General features: G+C 47.0%; 6 protein-coding genes across 7 annotated transcripts in view; 4 read left to right on the forward strand and 2 right to left on the reverse strand.

The window, feature by feature from the left end:
• The window catches only part of FOXG_02541 (uncharacterized protein), a gene marked incomplete at its 3' end in the record, with an annotated part of 1703 nt that extends 787 nt beyond the window's left edge, over positions 1 to 916 (forward strand). The window contains exons 4-5 of one of the 2 annotated variants that reach the window (XM_018379998.1): positions 18 to 530; positions 578 to 916. In XM_018379998.1, coding sequence (XP_018236158.1) covers positions 18 to 530; positions 578 to 879 — 815 coding nt within the window. The remainder of the gene's footprint in view (positions 1 to 17; positions 531 to 577) is intronic. The other variant, XM_018379999.1, reaches the window with a different exon arrangement.
• A 264-nt stretch (positions 917 to 1180) lies between these two features.
• Positions 1181 to 2315, forward strand: FOXG_02542 (uncharacterized protein). The gene has a single exon (XM_018380000.1). It carries the CDS (start codon positions 1298 to 1300, stop codon positions 2165 to 2167), a length of 870 nt encoding a protein of 289 aa, XP_018236160.1. The 5' UTR covers positions 1181 to 1297; the 3' UTR covers positions 2168 to 2315.
• FOXG_18343 (uncharacterized protein) lies at positions 2204 to 5428 on the reverse strand. The gene is made up of 4 exons (XM_018398413.1): positions 4370 to 5428; positions 3343 to 4311; positions 2921 to 3287; positions 2204 to 2860 (listed from the first exon to the last, which is right to left on the reverse strand). Exons 1-4 carry the CDS (start codon positions 5221 to 5223, stop codon positions 2243 to 2245), a joined length of 2808 nt encoding a protein of 935 aa, XP_018236161.1. The 5' UTR covers positions 5224 to 5428; the 3' UTR covers positions 2204 to 2242.
• Positions 5429 to 6101: 673 nt separating this feature from the next.
• On the forward strand, positions 6102 to 10618 carry FOXG_02543 (uncharacterized protein; the record flags this gene model as incomplete). The annotated part of the gene is made up of 2 exons (XM_018380001.1): positions 6102 to 6745; positions 6802 to 10618. Exons 1-2 carry the CDS (start codon positions 6198 to 6200, stop codon positions 10616 to 10618), a joined length of 4365 nt encoding a protein of 1454 aa, XP_018236162.1. The 5' UTR covers positions 6102 to 6197.
• Positions 10619 to 11509: 891 nt separating this feature from the next.
• Positions 11510 to 13065, reverse strand: FOXG_02544 (uncharacterized protein). The gene is made up of 5 exons (XM_018380002.1): positions 12604 to 13065; positions 12412 to 12551; positions 12001 to 12357; positions 11947 to 11951; positions 11510 to 11895 (listed from the first exon to the last, which is right to left on the reverse strand). Exons 1-5 carry the CDS (start codon positions 12728 to 12730, stop codon positions 11673 to 11675), a joined length of 852 nt encoding a protein of 283 aa, XP_018236163.1. The 5' UTR covers positions 12731 to 13065; the 3' UTR covers positions 11510 to 11672.
• Positions 13066 to 14800: 1735 nt separating this feature from the next.
• FOXG_02545 (uncharacterized protein) lies at positions 14801 to 16911 on the forward strand. Its single transcript, XM_018380003.1, has 3 exons — positions 14801 to 15131; positions 15195 to 15783; positions 15835 to 16911. The coding sequence occupies exons 1-3, from the start codon at positions 14832 to 14834 to the stop codon at positions 16695 to 16697; spliced, it is 1752 nt and encodes a 583-aa protein (XP_018236164.1). The 5' UTR covers positions 14801 to 14831; the 3' UTR covers positions 16698 to 16911.
• The last annotated feature ends 13 nt before the right edge of the window (positions 16912 to 16924 follow it).

Consider the following 16924-nt stretch of genomic DNA (forward strand, 5'->3'; position numbering starts at 1 on the left):
GGACTTTACCCCCGAAGACACCAGCGCTTTGTTGAAAAAGTTTGATAAATACGCTTATCAATCGCTCAAAAAGATGTCTGCGGCGGATCATTTTGACTACGACTTCGCAATGTGGCTTGATTCCGAGGCGATATTCGTTGCGCCCGGCGAAATCAGAGACATCTTTGAGGGGCATATGCGGAACCCCATCGTCTGGCGATCCAGAATGTCTTTTCAAGACCGCGAGAAGTTTTTGATGAGCAAAGCAGCAACAACTCTGGGGCGGTCTATTAATTCTTTTGGTAATCAGCTTTGGTTGCTGGAATCTCTCCAGTGGATCATCGAAAAGCCTATATGGAATGACATGGTCTCGTCCATTGAGATGGCTCACGGTGGAAACTTTTGGGATATTTGGATTGAGAATTCTTACCCTTTTGAATTGCTGGTGTATTACCTGCACATCATCGCACGCAAGATGGAAACAGTCAATTCGATATTTTCGAATTATCGCATTCTGGAAACAGAGCGTGAGCTTATTCGTTTTGGACTAGGTAAGTATCATTCTTCCTGTTTCGGGGCGAAGTCTGATTATTTGCAGCAGAATCTATCTCGGCCATGGAGGGTAGAAGAGGAACAGGGTTTATGGAAAGGCTACCTCATCTCATCACGAAACCGCATTCAGTTTTAGCACCGAATTTGGTGGCATTCTGCCAGGGCTATTCTCTTCGTGCGTTGCGAATGGATAACATGGACAACTTTGAAGATAGTGCTCTAGACAGGTTTCTGATCGATGGAGACATCAAGATGTTGGTGTCAGGAGCCCCAGATATTCACAAGTGGTGGGATGATCGGATAAAGAATGGCGATGCTATCAATAACACAGAGACTAGTTATAGTTAATTAGGAGGTAGTCTAATATTTATGTATCTTTTAGTCCTATTCTATGTAATATTAAATAACTTCAATACTAGTTATAATTCTCACAAGCAAACAGCAATAAGAGGACATAACACGGATATGTCTTTTGTATTTATCACTTTACGTTCAAGTCGGTTAAACCTATTTAAGCCTATGAATTACCTATGTCTATTTATTCTTTTAAATAATCTGCAAGGTAGTTATAAGCATCATATTTACAAACAGGGTCATGGCTTGTTCTAGAAAAGAGGGGTCGTGCATAAGGACAGTAAGCAAAGCTACTCTCTTTCTCTTCCCCCAAACAACTAGCCCAGCAAGAGAGTAAAGTTATCGCAAACATTCTTAGTACCTCAGCAAGACGTATCTAGATAGAACGCCGCGTTTTACCAAGCCAATCAACATGGTCAGCAGCACTAGCCCAAAACCCTCTTATCATCTCTGTCCAGACTTTTCTATTGCACCCCCGCCCGATGGTCATCTTACCCTCGGCTCGGTTCTTGAAAGCCTCGATGTCGATGGGGTAGCTCATCCACTTAACCTCAATGCCGCCATAGAAATCCCGGCAGAACACATTTTCCCCCGCAATGGGCCTGACTCGAAGACTGGCTTTACGCGAACTCTGAAGGAACTAAGATCCGTGGAAGCAAGCATCTGGGCCAAAATCTTCAGCCTCCGAGGGCTTGGTGGCACTTTCAACTTTTTGAACAAGCGAACGGATGATGAAAGTCTGACCGTCGAAGAAATCCAAACCCGATACTTCAGCCCAACCGAGGAATACATGACAAAAAGCTTGGAGCTTCCGGATGTGGCCAGCTTCGTCACCGTTACACAGAAGAAGTTTCCGGTGTATATGGTGACAGGCTTGAAGGTTGCGATCGGAGCAAAGCTATCTCGGGTCGAGAGTAAGACCAAGAATGTCAAAGCCGAGATAGGAGCTTCAGACCCCCAGGGCATGGTGTCAGCTGGTGGTACCGGGGGTTACACGAGTGAGGATACTTCTGCTATGGGTTTCGATGGCTCTACACCTTTCGTTCTAGGTATACGCGTTCGTAAGATCTGGTGGGAGAAGGGTGTAAGGAAAACATCAGACAAGGTTGCTGGCGTGGCCTTGGATAATGGAGGGGCTCAAGACAAGGTCAGCCCTGTTTCAGGTGCAAGATTTGTTGAAGATTTCCTGGTCGATGACGGCGAAAAGCCTCCCGCTGGGGAAGTGTTTGCAAATGAGACTGATGATCTGGGAATTGAACCATCGAACTGGGCTTTGCCTTGAAAACTTACTGAATCGGAACGGAATTTTACAGCTTTGTTGACGTGAAGAATGTGGAGGCTGTATTTATTACGATAACTAGAATTTAAACACCTCCGTAGTTAGAATCCTAGTCTCAATAAACTTGATCCTGTCATGATCAAGGTGCCAATCCTTTGTCCAAAGCTCGACCCAAGGCGCGAGAAAGCGGTATCCCCCAGTACAGTTACGCCCGCACATCAGGCGAAACATCTCTCGCATCCCACGTCCAGTTCTTAACCGATATCTCGCAGTATCAGTCAGATCCAAAAGGTTTTCTGCAGTGTATATGATGTGTGCAGCCATAGAAGCTGCCATGGGTGCAGCATAGCTTGTTCCCGATTTCCGTCCACCTCCAAGTTCAAGTGCTATACCTAAAATCATGAAGTTATCATCTGTAGATTCGGGCTCTGGGCTGATCCCTCCATCCTTTCCATTTCCGTCTGAAGCATGGATGCAGATCACAGAGTCATGATTTGCAGGAAATGTTCTGGGGCCGTGGCTACCATGATTTGCAGCTGCAGCCAAAAAGATCGTAGACTTGGCCTTTTCGATTGCTGCGTCGATATCTCTATATGCAGCTTTGAGTTTAGTATCGTTTATCAGGCTGTCAGAGGTAAGCCCGAATGACATTGAGATGATATCAACGTCCCAAACATCAACCGCGTAGGTGATAGCCTAAGAATCACGTCAGTCAGATAGAGACTTGTAGGGTAGAAACGTATTCCAACTACGAACTTTTGCGATGCCTTCGACCTCATCTGGAAGAAGACTGCGGCCGTTGAAAACTTTACAAATGTAAATGTCAGCCTCGGGGGCAGCTCGAAGGATGAGCTCCGCAATTCTTGTTCCATGGCCGTCATAGTCGTGAACGTCATTAGAGTCATTTCCCACCCAACTGCGACAATTCTGATGTTTGATGCGGTGTGTTCTTAATCCTCCTCTTATGGCACCACTAGTCTTATTGATGCCGGTATCAAGTATAGCGATGCGAACAGGCTTGGGTGAAAACCGTGATATGGACTGCATAAAGGTAGCTCGCTCTTCGCAGCTCTTGTGAAACTGCTTCAGTTGAGTGAAGAAGAAGTCAGCTTTCGCAGCTAGCCTAAACATGTAGTCAGCACTGTCTCATCTTGAAACTAAGGCTTTTGTAAACTTGCCCTTTGTCCTCTTCAAACTCGTCTTTGTCGTCAAACAGCTGAAATGGTGTTGCTCGATTCTTCAATGCCATTGTCCGCACTGCTGGTCTCATAACAATCTTTCTCTCTTCTATCTTCCGCATGTTGTCATTATCCCGGGTAGGAGGTAGAAGCTCTTCTTTAGAACTTTCAAGCCCTGAAACTCGCAGTTGTGTTGGCTCGATGCAACTTCGAAGCCGCTCCGCAACATCTGAGAAGATTACCTCACTAGCAATGGCCCCAATGTCAAAAAGAACCCCCTTGAACCGACGGGACCCTTTTATGTATGTTTTTTTAAAGTTCAAGAGATCTCGAACCGCTGTTAGATACGAAATCCTCGCCTCGGTATCTTTGATGTTAATATCGTCGTCGCTGCCCGACTCCTCATAGCCTAATATTAGCCTATTGTTCACCCAAGTCTTCATGTTTTCGAGTTCTAAACTTTTCAACGGAACCCCATACTCTATCTCTAGAAGTATCCTGGCGAGGTTGTTGTATAAAGACATTGACTCATTGAATGCTGTGTTCTGGTTGTGATTATTGGCAGCTGAAGTAGCGTACACTAGATCCAACTCGCACCGGCCATTCTCGAGAACAAAAAAGACAGTAGTCGCCTCGGATGCATTCAAAACATAATCTGAGTTGAGGAATAGCGATAGGCTCAATGCAAGTCGTGAAGCGAGGGCCCGCCTCTTCTTTTCATTGAAACGCTGTGTTTTTATCGGAGGCATGAACGGGTTGATGTTCCGTGATTCACAGAAGCTCTGATTCTCTATAAGATCATACAGTGACCTGGTGGGCTGGTAGTTTGGCCGAGCGCATCGTTGTTTATCATCGTTTGATGATATGAACAAGTTGTTGTCCCTAGCAATAAATCGAAAGACTTTCCCACTCGTCTTCGCGTCTCTCAGATCGTCGCAAAAATCGCAGACATCTTCATCATCGCTTTCCCTGCGCGCTATTGTTAATCAAGGATGCTCATATAGGGTAGAGTAAAGGTGGGCTATACGCTGTTGATCGAACTGCACACCATGCCTGATGCCACTCTTTTGAACTGGCACAGGTTGAAAAGAAAAGTTCCAACGCTGTTTCCGGTTCTGGGGGTCTGTCAATGGTATCCCAATCGGGTAACCTTATTAGGATCCTATGACCCTGGCAAAATTGAGACTGGCCCTGCGGGACACGAAGGAACAAGTATTCAAGCCCTTTGACAGCTCGGTCTCTTAACCCGAGACGAGACTCCCATGCTTCCGAAGTCGGCTGTTGAACTTTCTCAACACGCATGGGTAGCATGACTTGAGAGAAAAATTCATCGAAAGTCCGAACGATATTGTTTGCCTCATATGCGTCCTGTTCTGAGTCCAGAACAAAAAGGACCCGTCTCTGTCCTGTTGTCAGGTCAAAGTTCCACTCAGTATCGTTGAGAATTTGAGCCAGCAACAAGAGTCTCGGGTAAGGACTGTCTTGCTCGTTAAGATTTGCATCTTCAGAGAGTCCCGACAAAAGCTGTGAGTTTGTCAAGCGGTTGAGCAAGGTACAAATTGACACAAGCTGTGATTGAGCAATTTGTTCTTGTTCTTTGAGCTTATGCTTGACAATCGTGTCCAAGTCGCCCCTGGTCAAAATGTGGCGGAGATGGGTGTCAAACAAAGCAAGGTCGTTTTGCCATTTGATGGTACTGATACGTTGGAGGGACCTTCTTAACGGCTGGTACTTAGTCTTACGTTCAAGCCGCTGATGGTGCAATCGAAACGCTTGAAGGACCGTCCACTCTGTTGATAGAGCAGGGTAAGTGATCGTTATTCCAGGCTCCAGCTTAACATAGGAACCATGGGATTGGTCGCTTCTCGTTAGGGTTGCCATGCTCAAGACGGGTTGATAGTCAAGGTTCCGAGATGACAGCAAATGGCGGCGGCCTTTCGGTCAGATCATCCGGGCTGGGTCGATAAGCGCCCTAGTCATGTCACACTACAGGTAATGAATGTTCAACAAAACACTCACTCGAAAGGTCTTCCAAGGCTAAGCGTTCTAGCCGTAGACCGCGAGGTAACGAATGGTGACAGAGAATGATGACAGAATTTGCAAAACGAGGCTCTGAGGCTTAGGCACCCAACAAACAGCGGCCCTGCTCACGTGAACTTGCATCAGGCTGTGAGATGCGGGGTTTCATGCATGATTATTCTCTCATCAATCTCTTTGGTGTATCAATTCATGTTAAAATTATAACCATAGTTGAAACCCGATTCCAAAGAGTGGCATTTAGAAAAGAATGGCCGAGGACGAAGGCGAGCATCTGCTGGTGACTATTCCTCCGGCTTTGGCACTAACTAACATAGAAGCAGAACCTGATCAACCTATGCGGTTCTTGGCTACAGACTGCAATGAGCTGTTCGAACAAATCATCAAGACTAGTTCCGTGAATCAGCGAGAAATAATTTCTCAGACAATCTTGTATCGTGATGCGTTTAGTGCCTTAACATCATTTTTATGTTTCTTCAGCGAACCTGGCTCATCCCTCGACTACCGGCTCCGAAGGCATGAATCCATCCAAGATATCATGATCCGGCTATTGGAGTTATTACGACAGAATCTGTTCATCGGTCTGTAGCCTTCTCCGAATAAACGTTGATGCGTATCGAATTGTGGCCAACTGAGATCTTTTAGTGTTCGATTTCCTCTCAAACACGAAATTCGATCGTCCGCAGGATTTAGAATCAGAGGCAAGAGCGGCTCTGGCTGGCATCAAAGACTCGTTGAAAAGTCTGAATAAACTTGCAATAACTATCAGGCAATCATCCAGGTCGTATGCACTCACCTTGGCTCGAAATTTCGCAACTATGAATCGAAGCCTGGAAGATCTCGAAGAGCTCATTTTGACATCTCTTGAAACATTGTACCCAAACGCGCCTGAAAGTCTACGAGAGCACATCTGCAACACGCTCACTGACAGGTACGCAAGGCTAGAGTACAGTGCCTATATAAACGACAAATCCAGCTCCAAGTCTTCGAAGCAAGCTCAAGGTGGCGAAGATCCTATGAGGCCGAAGCTTGAGGAGGAAGCCATTGGACAGACCTCGGTTATTTCAAGATCGAAAACTGTAGAGTTTGACCATGTTCAGAAGAAGACACAAGAGGAAAACCCAACCTTGCAACAGAAGCCACTTTCGTCTCTCGACACTGGACTCCTACGTCAGCGCTTTAACAATGAGCATATTAAGAGCTCTCAGTCGAAAAAAACCTTGTCTGTTTATGAAAGCGATGGTCACTTGTATGAGCCTAAACCACCGAAATTCGAGGCTGGTGAAGCTGAGGTCCAATGCGAATGGTGTAATGAGCTTCTAGATCGTTCTGTTGTGAGGAACAATCGATGGTCAAATATCGGACGGTAAGTTAATAGTCGGCTACAGAATGACGATGTGCTAATAACACTTCTGAATTAAGGCTTCACTACAAGCGTGATCTCAAGCCATTTCCATGTCTTTCTGAAACGTGTGGGGAGTCTCGTCCTAGCTTCTCGTCTAGGAAACAGTGGCTTGAGCATATGCGATCGAAACACTGTATGGCCTGGCCTCAGACTCTCTATGGCGAGATGATGTGGGTTTGCCACGATCACGTTGAGGACGGCGAGAGCATTCCGTACGCCTTCTCATCTAAGAACGACCTTGACCAGCACATGCTAGTGATACATCATTCGAAGAAGCGGTTATCCGACAATGAGCTCACAAAGTATCTGGAACACCAATCATCACTTATCGACACCATGTCGCCTTTATCTTGTCCATTATGCTTCTTCGAGGTTGAAAACAGTCTTGGAGCGGAACAAATATCATCTTCGAAATCCGGCGGGACTCCACCAGAGCCGTCTAAAAGGGTCCAAAGTAACAAGAAGGATCAGAAACGTGTAGACTCTCACGTCAGGTTTGCAGACGACGTCAAGGCAGCTTCTGATGTTGATAATGGTGATGACCCAGACCACGATTCCTCCACGTTTTTCGCATTAGAAATACACATCGCGGCCCACTTGCAATACTTGCTCGTTATGTCGCTGCGCCTCATGGAAACTCTGGGTCATGATACAGACGAAGAATCTCTCACTGGCCCGCATGGCTCGAATGATCCTGCAACGGGATCCGCTTCCTCCTTGAAAGACGGCCCGGAGTTAGACACTTGGTCCGGCGAGGAGCCAGTGTTGGTGTACATTTCTGACTCAGAACGAGTTCAGCTGGAACAGATGAGGTTGAATAAGGAGGCAGCTGAAAATGTCCTGTCACCCTACGAAGAAGGTCAGTGGGGCGGCCTTGATCTTTTAGCGGATGGTCCCACAGAAGAAGACGCCATCCTTCAGCATTTCAGCAATAAGCAAAAAGAGCTTTCTCGAATTGAGTCCTGTAGGAAGTCTGTCAGGGGCCTACGGCAGGACCTCACAAAAGCCCATGACGAGCCTCTTGAAAATGGGTATCGGTGGAGGGAGATCGGTCTTCTACAAGCGGAAATATTCCGTGAATCCAAAGAGGCAGATGATCTTAATCAGGCCATTGAGGCATTTCAGAGGGCAGCAGAAACAATCCCGTCGGAGCATTCCGTTAGATGGCAAAACCTGGCAGATCTCTCTACTCACCTGATCGAAAAGTATAAAATAGAGCGCCACGGAATGAACCTTGACAGGGCTATTGAGATCACAGGAAGAGTGGTCGCAACGAACAATGACACTCAGCAGCAGCTGGACCATTATATTCATCTCAGTAACCTATATCGGTGGCGATATTCTGAGACCGGTATGGATGAAAACCTGGTGTATGCTGTCCAAATTGCGCGGCAAGCCATCGGACTGGTTCCGGAAGACAGTGACAGACAAGCAAGATACCGTAATCATCTAGGACAACTATTGACTTTGGACTATTGGAGAACCGGTATTGAAAAGACTATTGATGAGGCGATATATGAGCTACGTCTAGCATTACACTACGCGACCAAGGAAGACATTGAGTATAGCGAGTACTTGGCAACTTTATCAGTTGGGCTTAACAAGAAGTTTGCAATGTCAGGATCTCAAGAGGAATTGGACGAAGCCATGCAACTTATGAGACGATCAATCGACCTTGTTGTTGAACGCGATCCCGCCTACCTGAGACGTCTGAACAGCCTAGGGGTCATGTTGGGGGAGCTATACAATACGACCGGTGCAACAGACGCTCTCGAAGAAAGCATCCAGGTTGCACGAAACGTTGTAGCTTCAACGCCCGAAAACGACATTGATGCCGCAGATCGCATGGCACACCTCGCGGCTCGCCTTGGCGATAGGTTCAAAATATTTGGTGAATTGGAATTGCTAGAGGAAGCTATCTCTCTTTCCACTACTGCGAAAGCACTCACCCTTGTCGAGCATTCTAGCTACCACGTTTACTGTCACAATCTTGCGACCAGGATCTTCGAACGATTCTTCAGAACCATGTCAAGCGAGGATCTAAGAGATACCATTCTCAACAGCAGTGAAGCAGTCAAACTCTTGCCAGATACTGACGTAAACAAGGCTACGTATTTATGCCTCCTGGCAGATGCGACATTGGAGCTGGCCGACCATCTGGGCGACCATCAACAGCAGCGTGAATCGCTTGACTTATATGAACGGGCTCTCAGCCATGGATATTCTTCATTGCAATCTCGCTTGCAGGCTGGCCAAAAGCTCTTCGAGGCAAACTTTAAAATTCAAAATTGGGATGGTGCTTTTAAGGTTGCGAAAACGACCATTGGTTGCCTTGCCCATCTACCATTTGCAGACCTCGAGCAAATTGACAAACATCGCATTCTTCAAACAACAGGATGGATTACATCTGATGGCGTCGCTGCAGCACTGAATGCAGGGCGGCCCCCCTTTGAAGTTCTTTCCTTCCTGGAGGACAGCCGCTGGCTAGATGCTAATTCTGGTGGCTATTACCTGGACGACTTTGAGCGCTTACGTCAAGCGCATCCTTCGAAGCTAGATGAGCTTCTTTCTATCCGCAAAGACCTCGGAAAGCCGATAATTGTTCCCCCGGCAGGCTTCATTGGCAATTCGCCCTGGAAAGCACAGTCCCGGAGACGCCACCAAGCAAGCATCGAGTGTGAGAGAATACTGACCGAAATTCGAAAAGAACCAGGCTTTTCCAACTGGCTAAATCATGAAGATGAGACAAGAATGTTACAAGCCGGGACCAAAGGACCTGTTGTTGTTTTGACCACGAGTTACATTCGGTTCGACGCCATTATCATCTATCAAGACACGATCGAGGTTGTAAGCCTACCTGATCTCGATTATGGCCAACTTTTGGATAAATCGGATTTGGGCAGCAGATTCACAGTAGCAACCTCATTATGGATTTGGGAAACGATTGCCAAGCCTGTTTTGGTCCATCTTGGCCTGTCACCTGCTCCATCCAACAATCGCCCTCGTCTGTGGTTAATTCCTACCGGCCCTTTAACCAATTTGCCAATCCATGCGGCAGGAGACTACACAAGTCGAAGATCGGAATCAATTTCAATTTCAGATTGTGCTGTCTGCTCTTACAGTACATCTATCAAGGCCTTGAATTTAGCTCGAGAAAGACCTGTAGCAATGCCTGACGGCGCAAGGGCACTTCTTGTTAGAACCGGAGACAGTCTGGGTGCTTACAAAGAAATCTCCACTTTGGACGATATTTGCCGGTCTCAAGGGCTCGAAGTATCCCAGCCAAACCTGAAAGAGGGCGTTTTACAAGCCTTGGCGAGCTGCACCCTCTTTCACTTTGCAGGCTTGTTCGGCGGCAGTAGGGGAGATCCATTCAAGAGCCAGCTTTTGCTCGCGAATGGCTCAATCACAGCGAAGGATATTCTAGACGCCACACCGCGGCTTCATCCTCCATATCTTGCTTATCTCTCCGGCTGTGGCAGATCGGGATCGTTTGAAATAGCATTTGCTAACGAATGTCTTCATGCAGCTGGCGCTCTCCACACGGGAGGTTTCCGTCACGCCATAGGAACGTTGGGTCTAGTCGATGACGAGCTCTGCGCTGAGATTTCAGGTTTATTTTATGGAGCTTGGGCGAACAGAGAATTTTCGGATGATACTGTTGCATTATGTCTTCATGATGCGACCCGACAATGCAGGGATCGGTGGATTGCTGAGAGAATAAGGCCCTGGACTGTGCTTACCCATCGTGACGTCATTTGTGATGATGATGATGATGATGATGATGATGAAAGAGAATTGAGCTGGGCTTCATTTATTCATTTGGGGCCATGAATGTTAGAGAAGTATGTTAATAAGACTATTAATATTAGAAAAATACATATCTCCAAGTACCCTATAGCACTTTCTTAGTCTTAGCCTTTACTCCGGGGTCCGATCAAATATCATAATCCTACCAACCCCTTAACAGTCACAGCACACTTAGAGTACCTTGGGCACAGAATATTGACCATCTGAAAATAATCCAGTGGGTGAGGTAAATAGTGGGTTTGTGACTCTTCGCAGTCCAGTTGTCAGAGGGTATGCGGGCTTTCCTGTGAGTGGGTTTGAGCCTGGTGGTATCATTGCATTGTGGATGTTCAGCACGCGAGAAAACCCAGAGGGGATCATTCAGCGAATATGTGGTTTTGAACCCCATATACGACCAAAAGTCCAAGATAAGAAATGCGACAATACCAACATTAACCCGGCCATGACAGCGTCGGAAGAGTAAGACGGTCTGCATGATACGACTGCTAGATCAGGAGGCCAAAAGCTATGTTCCTGGGTGGTGTTCGCGTCTCGGCACTAAAAGACCCAGATGCGAAATGCTGGTCTTATGCCCTCGACTTGAGCACCGCGCCAGATATACCAGGATTCTTTAGATATCTGAACATCTCTAAAGATTGCAATGAGAATTTAGGTCTATTTGCTGATGCTTCGACCACAGATATGACGATCGTTTGAAGCTAAGAATTGAGACCTATAAGGTATACATATCAAAATCCAGCCCTCATTATTAAGGCTCAGGAGACAAATTCCTTCAAGGTGCAACCTTGCCATAGACAAGAGTAGGGTCCCGACTTTAATCTTCGCTTCAGATGCCTAGAAATCTTGACATTCTGTCGCGCTCGACAGGCCACCATTGAATGCTATGTCTAGGCTTGGCAACACAAACCGTGATAATCTCAATTTGTGTTAGATTTGTGCCTCCATGACTCTTGGCCATGAGGCAGAAGCTCATGCTTTGCCAATATCCACCTGCTTCTTCCGTTACATAGGTACTCTAGAGTCCAGAAACAGTTAGATCAATCTTGGCGACATGGCGGACAGAGTCCATCGTAAGCGATTACAGCTGCTTTTTCTCCAAGCCAGTACCCCCGAAGGCATCATTCTCTACATGCCGTAGATTTAGATATCGTGCGTGTTCGGGCGAGGGAACGACAACTGGGAGGGAGAATAGCTTATGTGGCCAATGCAAGATGTATTGTTCTTGCAAGCCGTTCAAGCAATGCCTAAGCCAAATACCCCAGGTAATAAAGTAGTTCACTCCCAGCCCAGTCATCAGGTGCCTAGATATCGTTAATAAAAGGCTCGTACACTATATCAGTGCAATGACATACCACCACTATCCCTTGTTAGCTGTTTGAATGTGAGAATCATAAAGTCTTACGTACCCCATGGCCTTCGAGGAGTATACCCCATGGCAGTCCCACTCGATGTCTCCACTGGACAAAATCACCGCAGCGTAAGTTGTCAAGTGTCCAGGCGGCAATACCTGCTGCACAGGTGATGAACCCCAAGGCCACAATCCATCGCATCTCACGAATTATAGCCTGATCAATTCGAATAGGGGAATATAGCGCTTCCTTGTCTGAGAGCGAAGTCCTGCCGGACTTGTTTGCATACTTGTCGCTCAACGTGGGACGCAAAATTGCTTCCATCGTATACAGACTTCGGAACACTGTGGCAAGAAAAAGGATGGTAAAGGTGTTTTGGTGGAATGAGGGGTCTAGAATGTAGTGGTAATATGCCTGAGAGGAGTTAGGTTATTGATATACCACACTGAAAAGATGCGAAGTACGGACTGTAATTGAAATGGATAGCACAACGAGTCCGATCCCGAGGAGTATCGAGAACAAGCGAGACCTGTCGTGTGTGAAGATTGCATAACAGAGGATGGAAGTTGTATAGATCATGGAAAGCTCGTCTACGAGCTGCATTGGATCTAGGCACTTGTCAGGGGGCTTGCATAGCTTTGAGGAGAGGGAACACGATACATGACAAAGTAGCATGGAAAGCAAAACTACCGCAGCCTACTAGCAAATAGCCGAGATATGCGATGACAAATACCGTGTCATGTTTGTACTTGAGGCAAGTCCGCACTCCCTGAACGCCAAGCGCCATGAATAACAGGTTGGTCAAAGTGTTGGTGATTTCCGCAGCGTAATGGCTGATGACATAGTCCTGGTGTGTGTTAGCTATGAACTGATGGATGAAAGAATTGCGGTAACGCCGAAGATCCAGAGAAAACGGGAACAACTCACCTCCTCGCACCAGTTTAAAGTGGAAGTTGGTTGTCCCCAAAATCCTTCTTGTGGTGGAGGGTACGGAATTCGGAGACTGAGCTTCTCGAACATGATGAAATATGGCGGCTATACGTCTCAGATTAGGTTCGGAGGGGTGATGGTTTATATCGCCGGGTGCTTCGAAACCGTTGTTGAATATACAGGGACTTCGAGAAGTGCGGCAACTTAGACTATTTATTGCTAGACGCTTTTTATTCCGCTCTATGTAGTCAATCTTGGTGCTTTGCTGGGGTTTGGAGTTTTGCCAAGGGGCCTCCAATTCCGGGTCCCGCGGGCCCCAGGTTGTGACATGGAAGCCTTTGCAGCGCAACATGACGCAGCGGATACAAATTGCCGTTAATTCGCCTAACGAGGGCACGGTTCGGGCCCGACTTTCAGCTGTGCATGGTGACAGTTCAGTGAGGCTGTTTGATACTTCTTTGTGCTCACGGATACGGACCCACTCCGATACTGCAAAATCCCCGACTAAACAAGCGTGCGCTGCCCCTGCATTATGGGCATTCACAGGCAAATGAACTAAATAGTTGACTAGGTAAAATAGTGATCCCAACGTGCCGAAGTGAGTTACAGCTACCTGAAGACTATGTTCGCACATAAGACGAAAATGGAAGCTGTATGCATTATGAAGGCAACAGAAACTGAGGAGCACCTAAACTCCTCTGACACTATTGAGCAAATGACTTCATCTGGATGCGTATGTGACAGTTCAATAATCGAAAGGTATTGTAATTATGAACGGGCTACTATCAGAGACGTAAAGAATCGATCCTCAAGGCATTGTGCAGTCGGTAGAGCAGGCTCTATATTCTGACCTTATTAGCCCTATCTGACATCAATCGCTCCAATATGTACCACCATGCCAAACAGATCTAGCAAGCCCTGCTACTTGTTATTTTCCTTTCAAAGAATGTTATAAGAAAAAGGCCTTCTGGAATCTGACAAACCTAAATAAGAGCCGGTCTACCTTCTGCGTGTCGTGAACTGCGCGACAACCTCGTCTCAGTCTGAGATGCTCTCGCCTGGTGTCCACTAAATTCCGGGAAATGCGCTTCGAGATAGGTATTTTCGGCCCCCGGCTTGGAGATAAGACTTAGTTTATTGCCATCAAGTCGATGCAACAGGCGCTCTTTACCGAATGGCGGGACCCTCTAATTAGTCCGTCTTTGTTTGATATGTTTAGCAGCAACTTGTCTGACTATTGGCCATCAAGGGCCTATTCTTGTTCATGTTGAAGAAAGAACTAGCATTTCCTCTGAGCCCAATAAAGAAGCATAGAAATCTGAATGGATTACAATGTGAGGCCGCACTCTCGTGGGTAATATGTAATATGCCGTGGCAGGGCCATGCAGAGGGATAGCCCAGAATGTCTAATGCATATAACGTAGCCTCCAGTATACCGCCTCCCGAAAGGCCTTGCAAGAGCTAACAGATGTCCAAATAAGCCGTCCATCTTGAAGTTTACATCTATGCCTTCGTGGCGGGATGCCCACTAGGCTCAAGCACGAGCTTGGTCAAATAACAGGACGTATGTCATGACTATGCAAAAACGGATCGGCCGATCCTTTATTATTCAACGACGATGTTAGAAGGTGGAGCGATGCATCGTGGTAATTTAACAGATCCGCGGGCACCGAACCTAGCCGACAGTGCCTCAGCTTTTGAAGGTCAATGCTACAGAACCACTTGGCCATAAGTTTAAACTTTAGGCTGCTGGCTCGGGCAATCAGGAAATGACTGAAAGTCAATGAATTAGTGCTACCACTGTAAAATCATTTTGACGGCCGTTTACTTCCAATTAGCTTCGTTGTACGCCCGCTCGTTGTTGAATGTTAATTACATATAAAAGATATCTCATATCCAACGGCTACATCAACCAAATCTTAGTCCTTAACTTTTATTCTTCGACCTTGGAATTAAAAATGCTCTTAAATATCGCGTTGCTATTGAATGTTGCTGGGGCCATCGCAACAGCGAATCGGCCACGACCGTTTTCACTCCCGTCAAGCAACGCTTCAGGCCGAGCTGCCGCGATTGAAAAGACGCGTCAAGGTTTCCAGTACGGAACGGATGATACCCTCATCGGTGTTAACCCATGGCCCTCGGGTCCACTCGGAAAAAAGGCCGTCAAGGCGCACTACAGTGCTTTTGAAGCAGCTGAGGCACCTGTCTACAAGCATGTTGAAGAGGATGCTGCCCACGCCCAAGCGTCCCTAAATGGGGTAAGTCATAAGCATACGGCCGGGAATGTTGACCATTGCCGTTGCTAATTTTTCAATATCAAGACCCTCCACTTAGATTCGTTCGAAGATTATCTGAAGCTATACGATGGCCAGTGGCAGAACAGCGTTCCAGACGGGCTCGCTGAAGGAGTCCTTCGCAATGCCAAGTCCGATCTGTATTTTGCAATGGAGCGCCTCTCAGTACACCCTGAAAGTCTGCGACGAGTCAGACCAGATGAGCGCGTATCACTGCGCATCGAAGAAAAGCTTGCACGGAAGATCACGACAAAGACACAGCGTTCTCTCCAGGAAGAAGGGCGTTTATTCATCGTCGATCATAGCAGTCTGGCGAATCTGACTTTGACAAAAGGCCGCTATGCTGGTGCTTGTGAGGCGCTGTTCTTCACTCACCCTACTACAGGGGAATTCTTACCACTAGCTATTCGTCCCAACAACGGCTCACCTTTGATCTACACTCCTCTCGATGAAGAAAACGACTGGAATCTAGCTAAGATACTGCTTAACATGAATGATGTCTGGCATAATCAGTGGTATCACCTCGCCGCAGCTCACATCTCTTCCGACCTCATCTACATGTCAGCTACCCGGTCATTCAGTGACATGCACCCAGTCTGGGGTCTGGTCCGTCGCTGTAAGTTTGAAGCAAGCTCGCTCAAATAGCAGAACTGATTGCATCGTGTAGTGGGCGTCAACTCCTTCGCATACCGGGTGGGAGCTAGCACATCCCTCGTCAACCCCGGCGGCGACATCGAAAAGAACTTTCCTTGGAATGGCGACCAAGCAATCAAGTACAGTAAACAGGTTTGGCATTCCGAGTGCGCCCCCTGGCAGGCGAATTATCTCGAAACAAAGCTCAAGCGACGGGGTTTGATAAACTGCGATTACGGTCCTGAGCTGGAGTCATTCCCATATTACGAGGATGCATCGGTCATTTTAGATGCTCTGCGAACGTTTATCACCGCGTATATTGACGCATATTACCCTTCGGACGATGCCATCGCCGAGGATAATGAGCTCCTGGCTTGGTTCAACGAAGCAGCCAACGTCGCCTCCATCGTTGACTTTCCGGACTCCATCACTACCAAATCGGAATTGGTCGCTGTTCTCTCCCATCACGCGTATCTCATCTCAATTCTTCATGGATCGCTAAATAGCAATAGTCTTGTGCATTACAGTGCCGTTTTGCCGATGCACCCGCTGTCACTATATCAACCGCTGCCAAAGGACAAGGGCATCTCTAGCCTCGTGTCATTTCTTCCAGACCTAGAAGCCTCGATACAGCAGATCGTGCTCGTCACGGCGTTCAACCAAGCACAGATGGCTGGAACCACCGATTCGTTACTTTTTCTTTTCGACGAACCTGAGTTCCATTCCCGCATCAACAAGGAGGCACGCGCAGCTTCCAAAGTGTATTCAGCCACTTTATCGAAGTTCAGTGAGGACGTCAAAGCGAGGAAACTTGATGGTAATAGTTATAGTCAAGGAATGCCGTTTGTGTGGAATGTCTTTGATCCGAATACGGGACCCGGAATCCTTGCCGCATAGAATACTTTCATCACGGACCGGGCGATGCTACGTTATAACCCCGTCATCAGCCCCAAGTGCATACCCTTTTATGCTATCTTTCTCTTCAATTAAACTTAGATTACCCGTGAGGAAGCACATAATGCTGAAGGAGCAATTGGGATTTAGAGCTACTAGACTATTATGTTACTGTCACGCCATTCAAGAGAAGAGAACTTGCTAAGGTTGTGAATAGCCATGCAACCACA

The sequence above is a fragment of the Fusarium oxysporum genome, chromosome 5, assembly GCF_000149955.1.
Source record: "Fusarium oxysporum f. sp. lycopersici 4287 chromosome 5, whole genome shotgun sequence".
Lineage (NCBI taxonomy): Eukaryota > Fungi > Ascomycota > Sordariomycetes > Hypocreales > Nectriaceae > Fusarium > Fusarium oxysporum.